The 17,769-nt window shown below is 44.7% G+C and overlaps 1 protein-coding gene across 2 annotated transcripts in view; it reads left to right on the plus strand.

The window, feature by feature from the left end:
- LOC139388810 (septin-7-like) overlaps positions 1-17,769 on the plus strand; it is a 42,694-nt gene that overhangs the window by 2,335 nt on the left and 22,590 nt on the right. The window contains exon 2 of one of the 2 annotated variants that reach the window (XM_071135753.1): positions 9,279-9,375. In XM_071135753.1, coding sequence (XP_070991854.1) covers positions 9,279-9,375 — 97 coding nt within the window. Of the gene's footprint in view, positions 1-9,275; positions 9,376-17,769 lie in introns of both variants that reach the window. The other variant, XM_071135744.1, reaches the window with a different exon arrangement.

A 17,769-nucleotide genomic window follows, 5' to 3' on the forward strand; every position in this document is an offset into this window, starting at 1 on the left:
CACTGCATGTTTTCTCCGCTCCTAACTCTGCTCCTGACCGCATGTTCTCTCCACTCCTGACTCTGCTCCTGACCGCATGTTCTCTCCGCTCCTGACTCCGCTCCTGACTCTGCTCCTCACTGCATGTTTTCTCCGCTCCTGACTCTGCTCCTGACCGCATGTTCTCTCCGCTCCTGACTCCGCTCCTGACCGCATGTTCTCTCCGCTCCTGACTCTGCTCCTGACCGCATGTTCTCTCCGCTCCTGACTCCGCTCCTGACTCTGCTCCTCACTGCATGTTTTCTCCGCTCCTGACTCTGCTCCTGACCGCATGTTCTCTCCACTCCTGACTCTGCTCCTGACTGCATGTTTTCTCCGCTCCTGACTCCGCTCCTGACTCCGCTCCTGACTCTGCTCCTGACTGCATGTTTTCTCCGCTTTACTCCGCTCCTTACTCCGCTCCTTACTCCGCTCCTGACTCCGCTCCTGACTCCGCTCCTGACTCCGCTCCTGACTCCGCTCCTGACTCCGCTCCTGACTCCGCTCCTGACTCCGCTCCTGACTCTGCTCCTGACTCTGCTCCTGACTCCGCTCCTGACTCTGCTCCTGACCGCATGTTCTCTCCGCTCCTGACTCCGCTCCTGACTCTGCTCCTGACTGCATGTTTTCTCCGCTCCTGACTCCGCTCCTGACTCTGCTCCTGACTGCATGTTTTCTCCGCTCCTGACTCCGCTCCTGACTCCGCTCCTGACTCCGCTCCTGACTCCGCTCCTGACTCCGCTCCTGACTCCGCTCCTGACTGCATGTTTTCTCCGCTCCTGACTCCGCTCCTGACTCTGCTCCTGACTGCATGTTTTCTCCGCTCCTGACTCCGCTCCTGACTCCGCTCCTGACCGCATGTTCTCTCCGCTCCTGACTCCGCTCCTGACTCCGCTCCTGACTCCGCTCCTGACCGCATGTTCTCTCCGCTCCTGACTCCGCTCCTGACTCTGCTCCTCACTGCATGTTTTCTCCGCTCCTAACTCTGCTCCTGACCGCATGTTCTCTCCACTCCTGACTCTGCTCCTGACCGCATGTTCTCTCCGCTCCTGACTCCGCTCCTGACTCTGCTCCTCACTGCATGTTTTCTCCGCTCCTGACTCTGCTCCTGACTGCATGTTTTCTCCGCTCCTGACTCCGCTCCTGACTCTGCTCCTGACTGCATGTTTTCTCCGCTCCTGACTCCGCTCCTGACTCCGCTCCTGACCGCATGTTCTCTCCGCTCCTGACTCCGCTCCTGACTCCGCTCCTGACTCCGCTCCTGACCGCATGTTCTCTCCGCTCCTGACTCCGCTCCTGACTCTGCTCCTCACTGCATGTTTTCTCCGCTCCTAACTCTGCTCCTGACCGCATGTTCTCTCCACTCCTGACTCTGCTCCTGACCGCATGTTCTCTCCGCTCCTGACTCCGCTCCTGACTCTGCTCCTCACTGCATGTTTTCTCCGCTCCTGACTCTGCTCCTGACCGCATGTTCTCTCCGCTCCTGACTCCGCTCCTGACCGCATGTTCTCTCCGCTCCTGACTCTGCTCCTGACCGCATGTTCTCTCCGCTCCTGACTCCGCTCCTGACTCTGCTCCTCACTGCATGTTTTCTCCGCTCCTGACTCTGCTCCTGACCGCATGTTCTCTCCACTCCTGACTCTGCTCCTGACTGCATGTTTTCTCCGCTCCTGACTCCGCTCCTGACTCCGCTCCTGACTCTGCTCCTGACTGCATGTTTTCTCCGCTCCTTACTCCGCTCCTTACTCCGCTCCTTACTCCGCTCCTGACTCCGCTCCTGACTCCGCTCCTGACTCCGCTCCTGACTCCGCTCCTGACTCCGCTCCTGACTCCGCTCCTGACTCCGCTCCTGACTCTGCTCCTGACTCTGCTCCTGACTCCGCTCCTGACTCTGCTCCTGACCGCATGTTCTCTCCGCTCCTGACTCCGCTCCTGACTCTGCTCCTGACTGCATGTTTTCTCCGCTCCTGACTCCGCTCCTGACTCTGCTCCTGACTGCATGTTTTCTCCGCTCCTGACTCCGCTCCTGACTCCGCTCCTGACTCCGCTCCTGACTCCGCTCCTGACTCCGCTCCTGACTGCATGTTTTCTCCGCTCCTGACTCCGCTCCTGACTCTGCTCCTGACTGCATGTTTTCTCCGCTCCTGACTCCGCTCCTGACTCCGCTCCTGACTCCGCTCCTGACTCTGCTCCTGACTGCATGTTTTCTCCGCTCCTGACTCCGCTCCTGACTCCGCTCCTGACTCCGCTCCTGACTCCGCTCCTGACTCCGCTCCTGACTGCACATTTTCTCCGCTCCTGACTCCGCTCCTGACTGCAGGGAAGGGGGCATTGCCTAGGCAACCAAAGACTTGTTTGCTACAGTTGAAGTCGGAAGTTTACATACATTTAGGTTGGAGTCATTAAAACTTGTTTTTCAACCTTTCCACAAATGTCTTGTTAAGAAACCATAGTTGTACCTTTAATCTCAAGACATCAGTTAAAGTTGGTCGCAAATGGGTCTTCCAAATGGACAATGACCCCAAGCATACTTCCAAAGTTGTGGCAAAATGGCTTAAGGACAACAAAGTCAAGGTATTGGAGTGGCCATCACAAAGCCCTGACCTCAATCCTATAGAAAATGTGTGGGCAGAACTGAAAAAGCGTGTGCGAGCAAGGAGGCCTACAAACCTGACTCAGTTACATGAACTCTGTCAGGAAGAATGGGCCAAAATTCACCCAACTAAGTGTGGGAAGCTTGTGGAAGGCTACCAGAAACGTTTGACCCAAGTTAAACAATTTAAAGGCAATGCTACCAAATACTAATTGAGTGTATGTAAGCTTCTGACGCACTGGGAATGTGATGAAAAAATAAAAGCTGAAATAAATCACTCTACTATTATTCTGACATTTCACTTTCTTAAAATAAAGTGGTGATCCTAACTGACCTAAGAGAGGGAATTTTTACTAGGATTAAATGTCAGGAATTTTGAAACTGAGTTTAAATGTATTTGGCTAAGGTGTATGTAAACTTCCGACTTTAACTGTACATCTATACTTAATATGTTCTGTTTAACTGATTCAACAACCTATTTTTTAAATTATTTGTGGTGTGGTTTTCATGTAAGCCCTTTTAGGCTTCCATCCTCACCTGCACACCATTTTTTTTTTTTTTTAATAAAACCGTACAGATTTTGTACATTTTTTCTTTCACTTTTCTTTGGAGTGAATAATCACCTTGCTTGCAAGGAGCACTAAAATCTCATCACGTTGTTATATCAAATCTAATTTTATTAGTCACATGCGCCGAATACAACAGGTAGGCCTTACAGTGAAATGCTTACTTACGAGCCCCTAACCAACTGTGCCGTTTTAACAAAAAATACGGATAAGAATACGAGATAAAAGTAACAAGTAATTAAAGAGCTGCAGTAAAATAGCAATATATACAGGGGGGTGCCGGTACAGAGTCAATGTGCGGGGGGCACTGGTTAGTTGAGGTAGTATGTACATGTAGGTATAATGAATTAAAGTGACTATGCATAGATGACAACAGGGAGGGGGGGGGGGAAATGCAAATAGTCAGGGTAGCCATTTGACTAGATGTTCAGGAGTCTTAATGGCTTGGGGGTAGAAGCTGTTTAGAAGCCTCTTAGACCTAGACGTGGGGCTCCGGTACCGCTTGCTGTGTGGTAGCAGAGAGAACAGTCTATGACTAGGGTGTCTGGAGTAGAGGTCGACTCATTTATGATTTTTCAACGCCAATACCGATTTATTGGAGGACCAAAAAAAAGCAGATACCAATTATAAAATATATATTAATAAAAATGAAAAATAAAACATTTATGACAATTACAACAATACTGAATGCACACTTATTTTAACTTAATATAATACATAAATAAAATCAATTTAGCCTCAAATAAATAATGAAACATGTTCAATTTGGTTTAAATAATGCAAAAACAAAGTGTTGGAGAAGAAAGTAAAAGTGCAATATGTGCCATGTAAGAAAGCTAACGTTCAAGTTCCTTGCTCAGAACATGAGAACATATGAAAGCTGGTGGTTCCTTTTAACATGAGTCTTCAATATTCCCAGGTAAGAAGTTTTAGTTATTCTAGGAATTATAGACTATTATATTATTATATTATTATTATAGACTATTTATCTCTATACCATTTGTATTTCATTAACCTTTGACTATTGGATGTTCTTATAGGCACTTTACTATTGCCAGTGTAACAGTATAGCTTCCATCCCGCTCCTCACTCGAACCAGGAACACATCGACAGCAGCCACCCTCGAAGCAGCGTTACCCATCGCTCCACAAAAGCCGTGGCTACTCCAAGTCTCAGAGCGAGTGACGTTTAAAACGCAATTAGTGCGCACCCCGCTAACTAGTTGGCAATTTCACATCGGTTACACCAGCCTAATCTCGGGAGTTGATAGGCGTGAAGTCATAAACAGCTCAATGCTTGAAGCACAGCGAAGAGCTGCTGGAAAAAAATGCACGAAAGTGTTGTTTGAGTGAATGCTTACGAGCCTGCTGCTGCCTACCATCTCTCAGTCAGACTGCTCTATCAAATCCTAGACTTAGTTATAACATAATAACATACAGAAATGCGAGCCTTAGGTCATTAATATGGTAGAATCCGGAAACTATCATCTCGAAAACAAGACTTTTATTCTTTCAGTGAAATACGGAACCGTTCTGTATTTCATCTAACGGGTGGCATCCATAAGTCTAAATATTCCTGTTACATTGCACAACCTTCAATGTTATGTCATAATTACGTAAAAATCTGGAAAATTAGGCGGCCCAAACTGTTGCATATACACTGACTGCATGCAATGAACGCAAGAAAAGTGACACAGTTTCACCTGATTAATATTGCCTGCTAACCCGGATTTCTTTTAGCTAAATATGCAGGTTTAAAAATATATACTTCTGTGTATTGATTTTAAGAAAGGCATTGATGTTTATGGTTAGGTACACGTTGGAGCAACGACAGTCCTTTTTCACGAATATGCACCGCATCAATTATATGCAACGCAGGACACGCTAGATAAACTAGTAATATCACTAGTGATTATGATTGATTGTTTTTTATAAGATAAAGTTTAATGCTAGCTAGCAACTTACCTTGGCTTACTGCATTCGTGTAACAGGCAGGCTCCTCGTGGAGTGCAATGTAATCAGGTGGTTAGAGCGTTGGACTAGTTAACTGTAAGGTTGCAAGATTGAATCCCTGAGCTGACAAGGTAAAAATCTGTCATTCTGCCCCTGAACAAGGCAGTTAACCCACCGTTCCTAGGCCGTCATTGAAAATAAGAATGTGTTCTTATCTGACTTGCCTAGTTAAATAAAGATTAAATAACGGTGTAAAAAAAATTACAGATTTCCAATTGTTATGAAATCTTCAAATCGGCCCTAATTAATCGGTCGACCTCTAGTCTGGAGTCTTTTTGACAATTGTTAGGGCCTTCCTCTGACACCGCCTGGTATAGGGTTCCTGGATGGCAGGAAGCTTGGCCCCAGTGATGCACTGGGCAGGACGCACTACTCTCTGTAGTGTCTTGCGGTCGGAGGCCAAGCAGTTGCCATACCAGGTAGTGATGCAACCAGCCAGGATGATCTCGATGGGGCACCTGTAGAACCTTTTGAAGATCTGAGAACCCATGCCAAATCTTTTCAGTCTCCTGATGGGGAATAGGTTTTATCGTGCCCTCTTCCTGACTATCTTGGTGCGTTTGGACTGAGCACGCACCCCTGAGGGGCTCCCATGTTAAGGATCAGCGTGGCGGATGTGTTGTTACCTACCCTTACCCCCTATGGCGGCCCGTCAGGAAGTCCAGGATCCAGTTTCAGAGGGAGGTGTTTAGTCCCAGGGTCCTTAGTGCCCTCAAAGCTCATCAATTAGCTATGTTAATAGGGCTAGGCGTCCCGCTAGCGGGACAACTTTTGGTGAAACTGGAGGGTGCATAATTCAAATAAGTAATCATAAAAATTATGGATTTTAAACATTTAGGTACATACACTGCTCAAAAAAATAAAGGGAACACTTAAACAACACAATGTAACTCCAAGTCAATCACACTTCTGTGAAATCAAACGGTCCACTTAGGAAGCAACACTGATTGACAATAAATGTCACATGCTGTTGTGCAAATGGAATAGACAACAGGTGGAAATTATAGGCAATTAGCAAGACACCCCCAATAAAGGAGTGGTGCTTTCACTCTAGTGGTAGCATGAGACTGAGTCTACAACCCACACAAGTGGCTCAGTTAGTGCAGCTCATCCAGGATGGCACATCAATGCGAGCTGTGGCAAGAAGGTTTGCTGTGTCTGTCAGCGTAGTGTCCAGAGCATGGAGGCGCTACCAGGAGACAGGCCAGTACATCAGGAGACATGGAGGCCATAGGAGGGCAACAACCCAGCAGCAGGACCGCTACCTCCACCTTTGTGCAAGGAGGAGTAGGAGGAGCACTGCCAGAGCCCTGCAAAATTACCTCCAGCAGGCCACAAATGTGCATGTGTCTGCTCAAACGGTCAGAAACAGACTCCATGAGGGTGGTATGAGGGCCCGACGTCCACAGGTGGGGGTTGTGCTTACAGCCCAACACCGTGCAGGACGTTTGGCATTTGCCAGAGAACACCAAGATTGGCAAATTCGCCACTGGCGCCCTGTGCTCTTCACAGATGAAAGCAGGTTCACACTGAGCACATGTGACAGACGTGACAGAGTCTGGAGACGCCGTGGAGAACGTTCTGCTGCCTGCAACATCCTCCAGCATGACCGGTTTGGCGGTGGGTCAGTCATGGTGTGGGGTGGCATTTCTTTGGGGGGCCGCACAGCCCTCCATGTGCTCGCCAGAGGTAGCCTGACTGCCATTAGGTACCGAGATGAGATCCTCAGACCGCTTGTGAGACCATATGCTGGTGCGGTTGGCCCTGGGTTCCTCCTAATGTAAGACAATGCTAGACCTCATGTGGCTGGAGTGTGTCAGCAGTTCCTGCAAGAGGAAGGCATTGATGCTATGGACTGGCCCGTCCGTTCCCAAGACCTGAATCCAATTGAGCACATCTGGGACATCATGTCTCGCTCCATCCACCAACGCCACTTTGCACCACAGACTGTCCAGGAGTTGGCGGATGCTTTAGTCCAGGTCTGGGAGGAGATCCCTCAGGAGACCATCCGCCACCTCATCAGGAGCATTCCCAGGCGTTGTAGGGAAGTCATACAGGCACGTGGAGGCCACACACACTACTGAGCCTCATTTTGACTTGTTTAAAGGACATTACATCAAAGTTGGATCAGCCTGTAGTGTGGTTTTTCACTTTTAATTTTGAGTGTGACTCCAAGTCCTACCATATTTATTGTGTTATATTCTCCTGCATTATTTTAACATTTTTAATTTTTAACATTTTTAGAAATGTCAAAGTGTTGTCTTTCCAATGGTACCAATTTTATATTTATCCTGGCTTCAGGGCCTGAGCAACAGGCAGTTTACTTTGGGCACGTCAAGACCAATAGTTACCTCTGCTGCAGAGGATAAGTTCCTTTTGAATTATCAGCCTCAGAAATTGCAGCCCAAATAAATGCTTCACAGAGTTCAAGTAACAGACACTTCTCAACATCAACTGTTCAGAGGAGACTGCATAATTCAGGCCTTCATGGTCGAATTGCTTCAAAGAAACCACTACTAAATGACACCAATAAGAGGAAGCGACTTGCTTGGGCCAAGAAACACAAGCAATGGACATTAGACCGGTGGAAATCTGTCCTTTGGTCTGATGAGTCCAAATGTGAGATTTTTTGTTCCAACCGTCGTGTCTTTGTGAGACGCAGAGTAGGTGAATGGATGATCTCTGCATGTGTGGTTCCCACCGTGAAGTGTTTTGCTGGTGACACGTGATTCTGTGGTCAGTGATTTATTTAGAATTCAAGGCACAGCATGGCTACCACAGCATTTTGCAGCTATATGCCATCCCATCTGGTTTGTGCTTCGTGAGACTATCATTTGTTTTCCAACAGGACAATGACCCAACACACCTCCAGGCTGTTTAAGGGCTATTTGACCAAGAAAGAGAGTGATGGAGTGCTGCATCAGATGTCCTGGCCTTCACAATCACCCGCCCTCAACCCAATTGAGATGGTTTGGGATGAGTTGGACCGCAGAGTGAAGGAAAAGCATGATTGTTGGAAAAGCATTCCAGATGAAGCTGGTTGAGAGTGTGCAAAGGGTGGCTACTTTGAAGATTCTGAAATATAAAATATATTTGGATTTGTTGAATCCTTTTTCTGGTTACAACATGATTCCATATGTGTTATTTCATCGTTTTGATGTCTTCACTATTATTCTACAATGTAGTAAAAATAAAGAAAAACCCTTGAATGAGCAGGTGTGTCCAAACTTTTGATTGGTACTGTGCATATAACTAGGAATAAAGTGACTAGGCAACAGGATAGATAGTTAACTTTAACAGCAGCGTATGTGATGAGTCAAAAGAGTAAGTACAAACAGGGTCAATGCAGATTGTCCCCATATATTGCTTGGGGGTAGAAGCTATTCCGGGTCCTGTTGGTTCTAGACTTGCTTGCCATGTGGTAGCAGAGAGAACAGACTATGACTTGGGTGGCTGGACATACCACAAAGTGTTTGCTATCTTAGCAGCCCTATTGTTTTCTGATTCTGTAGGATAAGTGAGAGGACATGTTTTCAGGGTGGTAGACAGTGGCCCACTGGGTTGCTGTGTAGGAGTGACTAGTGTGGCCCCTCTCTCTCTCTACCCGAGTTTTCCATTGGGACACACACAAGGGCCGTTAGCAGGGGTGAGCAGCAATCAATTGTACTTGCCTTGTGTAGCGTGCATGACAACGCACTGGGAGAGGATGAGATTACAGCAGGCAGGGGGAGAGGGAGGAATGGAGAAATACAGTACCAGAGAGAAGGAGAACACACAACTTGGGAACGCCTTGCCTGTCATCTGGTGCGAGATCCATGGTCTCCATGATGACGTCTCTCAGATGATGGATATGATACAACTGGTAAATTAACAGGGGGAGCAGTTAGACTACCTTAACCATTTTACTCACCTCACCCCCAAAACCCTGTTCCAGTTTTACCCCCCTGGTGCTTTGTCACTTCCGGCCAGAGGAATTTGAATCTAAAACTCTGTCTCCGTGGAAGTGTGTACGCACATGCCGTGTACACAATCTCAAGGTGTTTGTCCCCCCGGAAGATTCCAGAGTAACTCTGTGTTTTCTTCCAGCAGAGGAATCTGGAGGGGTATGTGGGGTTCGCCAACCTCCCAAACCAGGTGTACAGGAAGTCAGTGAAGAGGGGTTTTGAGTTCACACTAATGGTTGTTGGTGAGTCACTTTGTCTGCTTATTTTTTTTTATGTCTGTCTGTCTGAAAAAGGAATGTAAACCATGCCATTTGAGGTTTAATATTTAGTTTGAATGGATTGTGTGGATCGGTGTGTTTTTCCTATGCATGGAATTGAAGTTGAAATGTCATTGGACATTTGAGTTATGACAATGTGTTAATTATTTGTACATCTCTAGATCTCTATACTGGAAAACTTGTGGATTGAAGAATTAGCAAACCACAGAATGTATGAATGAACTTGTTGGAATCTGGTGTCTAAGATAAGATGGGTAGAGAATGTAGGCTTGATGGGTTATACACATTCAGACACACAATCACATGTGTATTGAATCATCACTCTGCATGAGGCAATTGATGTCAGGGTATACAGTATTCAAATCAAATGTTATTGTTCACATACACATATATTTAGCAGATGTTATTGCTGGTGTAGTGAAATACTTGTGCAGTAGTATCTAAAAAAGATTCACAACAATCCACACATCTAAAATAATGGAATTAAGAAATTTATAAATATTAGATTGAACAATGTCGGGGTGGCATTGACTAAAATACAGTAGAATAGAATACAGTACATACATGAGATGAGTAAAGCAGTATGTAAACATTATTTAAATATTATTAAAGTGACAAGTGTTCCATTATTAAAGTGGCCAGTGATTCCATGTCTATGTATACAGGGCAACAGCCTCTAAGGTGCAGAGTTGGGTAACCGGGTGGAGGCCGGCTACTGAAGGCTATTTAACAGTTTGATGGCCTTGAGATAGAAGCTGTTTTTCAGTCTCACGGTCCCAACTTTGATGCACCTGTACTGACCTCGCCTTCTGGATGATAGCGGGGTGAACAGGTAGTTGCTCGGGTAGTTGATGTCCTTGATTTATCTTTTCGGCCTTCCTGTGACATCGGGTGCTGAAGGTGTCCTGGAGGGCAGGCAGTGTGCCCCCGGTGATGCGTTGGGCAGACCGCACCACCCTCTGGAGAGCCCTGCGGTTGTGGGAGGTGCAGTTGCCGTACCAGGCGGTGAAACAGCCTGACAGGATGCTTTCCATGGTGCATCTGTAAAAGTTTTAGGGTTTTAGGGGCCAAGCCAAATTTCTTCAGCCTTCTGAGGTTGAAGAGATGCTGTTGCACCTTCTTCACCACACTGTCTGTGTGGGTGGACCATTTCATATCGTCAGTGACGTGATGTGCCGAGGGAGTTGAAGCTTTCCTCCTTCTCCACTGCGGTACTGTCGATGTGGATGGGGGCGTGCTCCCTCTGCTCTTTTCTGAAGTCCACAATCTGCTCCTTTGTTTTGTTGACGTTGAGGGAGAGGTTATTTTCCTGGCATCACTCTCCTAGGGTCTCGTCATTGTTGGTAATCAGGCCTACTACTGTTGTGTCTAGAGGTTGACCGATTATGATTTTTCAACGCCGATACCGATTAACCTGTTGCGACGACCAAACCCGGATCCGGGATTCTATTTATAGACCTAAGCTCATTACCATAACGCAACGTTAACTATTCATGAAAATCGCAAATGAAATGAAATAAATATGCTAGCTCTCAAGCTTAGCCTTTTGTTAACAACACTGTCATCTCAGATTTTCAAAATATGCTTTTCAACCATAGGAAAACAATCATTTGTGTAACAGTAGCTAGCTAGCGTAGCATTTAGCGTTAGCATTAGCGTTAGCATTTAGCAGGCAACTATCACAAAAACAAGTAAAGCCTTCAAATAAAATAACTTACCTTTGAAGAACTTCTGATGTTTTCAATGAGGAGACTCTCAGTTAGATAGCAGATGCTCCGTTTTTCCAAAAAGATCCTTTGTGTATTAGAAATAGCTCCGTTTTGTACATCACATTTGGCTACCAAAAAAAAAAAAAAAAAAAAAAAAAAAAAACGAAAATTCAGCCCTCAAAACGCGAACTTTTTTCCAAATTAACTCCATAATATCGACTGAAACATGGCAAACGTGGTTTAGAATCAATCCTCAAGGTGTTTTTCCACATATCTCTTCAATGATATATCCTTCGTGGAAGCCTGGTTTCTCCTTGCTCTCAAATGGAAAAATAATTGCACCTGGCTTTACGCTCCAATTTCGACGCAGGGACACCAGGCGGACACTTGGAAAATGTAGTCTCTTATGGTCAATCTTCCAATGATATGCCTACAAATACGTCACAATGCTGCTAACACTTTGGGGGAACGACAGAAAGTGTAGGCTCATTCCTTGCGCAATCACAGCCATATAAGGAGACAATGGAAAACAGAGCTTCAGAAATTCTGCTCATTTCCTGGTTGATGCATCATCTTGGTTTCGCCTGTAGAATGAGTTCTGGGGCACTTACAGACAATATCTTTGCAGATTCTGAAACTTCAGAGTGTTTTCTTTCAAAAACTGTCAAGAATATGCATAGTCGAGCATCTTTTCGTGACAAAATATCGCGCTTAAAACGGGAACGTTTTTTATCCAAAAATGAAATAGCGCCCCTAGAGATCAAAGAGGTTAATCTGCCGCTTTTTAATATTATAGATATATATATATATATTTGTAATGAAGACAATTACAACAATACTGAATGAACACTTTTATTTTAACTTAATCCATAAATAAAATCAATTTAGTAATAATGAAACATATTAAATTTGGTTTAAATAATGCAAAAACAAAGTGTTGGAGAAGAAAGTAAAAGTGCAATATGTGCCATGTAAGAAAGCTAACGTTTAAGTTCCTTGCTCAGAAAATAAGAACATCTGAAAGCTGGTAGTTCCTTTTTAACATGAGTCTTCAATATTCCCAGTTAAGAAGTTTTAGGTTGTCTAAATATTGCTGTTACATTGCACAACCTTCAATGTTTTGTCATAATTATGTAAAATTCTGGCAAATTAATTACTGTCTTTGTTAGGAAGAAATGGTCTTCACACAGTTCAACGAGCCAGGCAGCCCAAAATGCTGCATATACCCTGACTCTGCTTGCACTGAACGCAAGAGAAGTGACAATTTCCCTAGTTAAAATAAATTCATGTTAGCAGGCGATATTAACTAAATATGCAGGTTTACATTTTTTTACTTGTGTATTGATTTTAACCTCTTGGAACTCCCCATACCGGATCCGGTATCAGGAATACAGACTCAAGCTCATTACCATAACGCAACGTTAACTATTCATGAAAATCGCAAATGAAATGAAATAAATATGCCATCTCGCAAGCTTAGCCTTTTGTAAACAAAACTGTCATCTCAGATTTTCAAAATATGCTTCTCAACCATAGGAAAACAATAATTTGTGTAACAGTAGCTAGCAAACAAAGGATTTAGCGTTAGCATTAGCGTTAGCATCCAGCACGCAACATTTCAACAAAAACATAAAAGCCTTCAAATAAAATCATTTACCTTTGAAGAACTTCTGATGTTTTCAATGAGGATACTCTCAGTTGGATAGCAGATGCTCAGTTTTTCCAAAAAGATTCTTTGTGTATTAGAAATAGCTCCGTTTTATACATCACATTTGGCTACCAAAAAAAAAACGAAAATTCAGTCCTCAAAACGCGAACTTTTTTCCAAATTAACTCCATAATATCGACTGAAAACATGGCAAACGCTGTTTAGAATCAATCATCAAGGTGTTTTTCACATATCTCTTCATTGATACATCGTTCTTGGACACATGCTTTCTCCCCTGAATCAAATGGTAAAGTGGAAGCAGCTGGCAATTGCGCACCGAATTCGACGCAGGACACCAGGCGGACACTTGGAAAATGTAGTCTCTTATGGTCAATCTTCCAATGATATGCCTACAAATACGTCACAATGCTGCTAAGACCTTGGGCGAACGACAGAAAGTGTAGGCTCATTCCTTGCGCAATCACAGCCATATAAGGAGACAATGGAAAACAGAGCTTCAGAAATTCTGCTAATTCCTGGGTGATGCATCATCTTGGTTTCGCCTGTAGAATGAGTTCTGGGGTACTTACAGACAAAATCTTTGCAGATTCTGAAACTTCAGAGTGTTTTCTTTCCAAAACGGTCAAGAATATGCATAGTCGAGCATCTTTTCGTGACAAAATATCGCGCTTAAAACGGGAACGTTTTTTATCCAAAAATGAAATAGCGCCCCCAGAGATCCAACAGGTTAAGAAAGGCATTGATGTTTATGTTTAGGTACATTGGTGCAACGACAGTGCTTTTTTCGCCAATGAGCTTGTTAAATCATCACCCGTTTGGCGAAGTAGGCTGTGATTCAATGATAAATTAACAGGCATCGCATCGATTATATGTTGCATATAATCGATGCGATGCCTGTTAATTTATCATATCACAGCAGGACACGCTAGATAAACCATGTGTAGTTAACTAGTGATTATGTTAAGATTGATTGTTTTTTATAAGATCAGTTTAATGCTAGCTAGCAACTTACCTTGGCTCCTTGCTGCACTCACGTAACAGGCCTGCCACACAGTCTCCTTGTGGAGTGCAATGTAATCGGCCATAATTGGTGTCCAAAAAATGGCGATTACCGATTGTTATGAAAACTTGAAATCGACCCTAATTAATCGGTCAACCTCTAGTTGCGTCGTCTGCAAACATGATTGAGTTGTCATGGGTGAATAGGGAGTACATGATGGATTAGTCACATGTATGTGGAACTTGTATGTATGTGGAACTTGTTCAGTTTATGTCTGTTGTTGATATGTTCATACAAATATTTACACATGTTAAGTTTGCTGAAAATAAACACAGTTGACAGTGAGAGGACGTTTCTTTTTTTTGCTGAGTTTACTTTCTGGTGTGCAAAAACAAGACACTGTCGGTGTGATCAAGGCGTAACATCCTCTGCAATGCAAACACAGAGTTCCATTGGTGTGATCGAGGCGTTACGGAGGAGAGTCCCGACCAGTGCGAATCGCGTGTTATTAAATAACACCTTTACCCTGTTCATGTAAAAATGACATTTAGTACGGTGAACCTGGCAATCAAAGTCCCAATCAGTAGTTAATGTGCAATCAGCAAGATGTGAAATGTGACCCCTCAGCTCTTCTGGTAAAAAATGCATTTGGTAACAGTGACCCAGCAAATTACATTGGTTGTCCCTCAATTAATGAAGCCTATGATTTAATATTTTGTGAAAGCCATTTTACAAACATCTGAATGCTGAAGGTGCTGTGTAGATGTAGCCTACGAATTTTAGAACAGGGATTGGGTAGGCCTACCTGTCGTTGCCGCGAGCAGCTGCGTCTAATGCAAAGTGTACACAGTTGTTATCTGACTTGTAGATCAACGTCATACTCCGTTACATGCATAACATTTTGATAGGCTGAAGAAGAGGAAGCATCAATTCAGTCACAACAGATTAGATGTATTTTCAGAATGAGGCCGAAATGAATGAGTAAAACATTTTTTTGTAAACTGCCGATTCGTAACGTTTGATTGGTTTTCTTATGGATGCATGCTTCATTTGGATCTGTTTGGGCTCCCGCGGACCGATGCACTCGCATGTTACGCATCGGTCCCCGGTTCAAATGTCTATCTGTGAATCATTACATCCCTACTTTCAGCCTTGTTACATATGGGCCTCTCTTTAATTCCCAGCTGGGCCAAACGTTACACGTACAAAATGTGAAGTGTGGAAGAGCGAACAAGCACAAAAGTGTTTGAGAGAGACAGTGAGAGACACTGAGTGTACAAAACATTAAGAACACCTGCTCTTTCCATGACACCGACTGACCAGGTGAAAGCTATGATCCCTTATTGATGTCACTTGTGTCGGTGTAGATGAGTGGGAGGAGACCAGTTAAAGAAGGATGTTTTAAGCCATGAGACAGTTGACACATGGATTGTGTATGTGTGCCATACAGAGGGTGAATGGGCAAGACAAAAGATTTAAGTGCCTTTTGAACGGGTTGTGGTAGTAGGAGCCAGGTGCACCGGTTTGTATCAAGATCTGCAATGCTGCTTGATTTTTCACGCTCAGCAGTTTCCCCTGTGTATCAAGAATGGTTCACCACCCAAAGGACATGCAGCCAACTTGACACAGCTGTGGGAATGCTTTTGACACCTTGTAGAGTCCATGCCCTGACAAATTGAAGCTGTTCTGAGGCCAAAAGGGGTGCAACTCAATATAACACATTTAGATGCACACTATTGCGAAACTCTACCTCTATCACTGTGAGAGTGTTAGAGAGTGCACTTTCTGGCAAGTAGAGTGAGCTGTAGCTGTGTGAAGATTGGCTGTAATGGAAGCCAGCTGGGTTCACTGTTTTGACAGGCTAGGGCTCTGTTTGGGTCTTGACTGAAAGTGAATCCACTCGCTTGTTAGAGCCCAGTCGCTTGGAAGTGTCTCCACTGTTCCGCTGTCACTCTGAGACTGATGCCACAGAACTTTGGCTCGGGACAATTTTTTTTCCCTCCAAAAATCTGGGAAGGATTTAAACCTGTTTCCTGGATTTTTGGCCAGCTGGCAGTTTCTGTAGCTAACTTTGGAAAGATTGGAGAGATCCGTGCTGCTGTACAAGGTTATCCAAATCCATGATATACTGTAGGAACAAAGTGGAGTCTAAACAGCCCACTATAACAACTCACCTCACAAGACCTAAGAATTTACAACCCTGCATAAACCTTGGAAGTGGAGCTTCTCTTTACTCACACGCAGTGCCTAGCAGTGGATCCCAGTCTGTGTTATCTCCTGTTAGCCATTATGTCTGTGTCTACTTGCCTGCCTGCCTGCCTGCCTGCCTGCCTGTCTGTCTCCTGGTTGTGTGTAAGCTCTCTGTGTGCGTTCTGATAAGAAGGTCTGACAGGCTTAGCTCTGACTGGCTTGCTTGCTGACCTGGCAGGGGACCCAGGCTTTGGCTGAGTAATCTATGGGATTAACTGTAGTTTTCTTTGTGTAGTTCACTCACCGGTGTTTGTACTGAGGCCTTGGCTTGGCCCACATCTCCTCTACTACCCATTCATCTTCCCCTAGCCTATATAACACAGTCCTCCACCATCCCATATTCAATGCCAGTCTATTTTCACCTATTGGTTTCATCCAACTCATCTTTTTACTGTCATCTGCTAACCCTTGTTTACTGTTCACTGACCAAAAGGATAGCATTACCTTAGAAGCATAGAACCATGAAAAGAAAGGATGTTTTCAGAAATCCATGTTCCAGGTGAATCGTAAAGGAAATCTCATCACATTACAAGATGACAGCCACTATGTAATTGAGAAATGTATTTCTCAATGATTTATAACGGCCCTTGGGGGTAAGACACAGCAGGATAATGTGTGTGATCAGTGGGACTGCTGCTGAGTGTGTGAGTGACTGTGTGTGGGAGGCGCTGCTGCTGCAGAGTGTGTACATGTCCTGTATGACCTCACACGTGCTGTTTCTGTTTAGACTCAGAGGTTCAAAGTTAAACTTTTATACATTACTCACTCTCTCGCACATCCTAGAAACTGGCTCACATTGTCTATTTTAAGATCAGGTCTTTATAGTCAGTGGAGTGTATCCAATCTATCTGTAAGGCTACCAGAGTATTTTCTTTTGGACCCAATACACTTGCTAATCATTTATAACAGTTTTAGGTTATCAAGATTGTGCCCTATGTCCATCCTTGTGAGTTGCAGATCTTTATCACAATAGAGATGACCTTTGACCCTACTGCAGCCATCCCTTTTCTCCTGAACAATAGAGTTTATCACTACTGAATTCAGTCCCACTGAAACATCCCTACTCACATTCTCTCTCTTCCCTTCCCCCTCTTACCCTTTCTTTCCTCTCCCTTCCCCCTCTATCTCCCTTCTCTTTTTAGTGTGTGTCAGCCAGATGTCTCATTTGACTCCGATTCAAGCCCACATCTCTGTTAGTTAGGGGAGGAGAGCTCTCTGTTTGTCAGTGGTAAAGAGCTACAGGCATACCGACTATAAGCACCAGGAGCCCCTTTCTGTGGGGCGAGGTGAGGAGAGGAGCAAGGGGTCTGGCCGGGCACGGGAGGGGTGCTGGGTAAAGGGGCCTGTCAGGATGTCGAGGGCCGGCTGTTGCCCCATGGGTAATTTTTGGTTGGCCATTAGTATGTTGACAGGAAGAAAGTAGAGATAAAAAGCCAGGAATGTTAATAATCTCCTGGGAAATGTACCCTGTGTGTCCATCTGTATGTCTGTCCCCATAGCCCTTTCAATCAGTCGCTCTCTAACTGTTCTTCAGTACTCTACATCCGTTCCCTCCCTATCTGCATTTTCTCTTCACCTGACTCTGTCTCTCCCTCTGTCCCCCTCACACTGCTCAGTTAATGTTCTTGTAATGAAAGAAAGAGGGGGGAGTGAGAGGGGGTTCAACCAGCCATCCATCCATGCAGCTCTGGGTCATCAGGGACAGGGTCTATTTATGGAGAGTGTGTTTC

This window comes from Oncorhynchus clarkii, chromosome 1 (genome assembly GCF_045791955.1).
Source record: "Oncorhynchus clarkii lewisi isolate Uvic-CL-2024 chromosome 1, UVic_Ocla_1.0, whole genome shotgun sequence".
Lineage (NCBI taxonomy): Eukaryota > Metazoa > Chordata > Actinopteri > Salmoniformes > Salmonidae > Oncorhynchus > Oncorhynchus clarkii.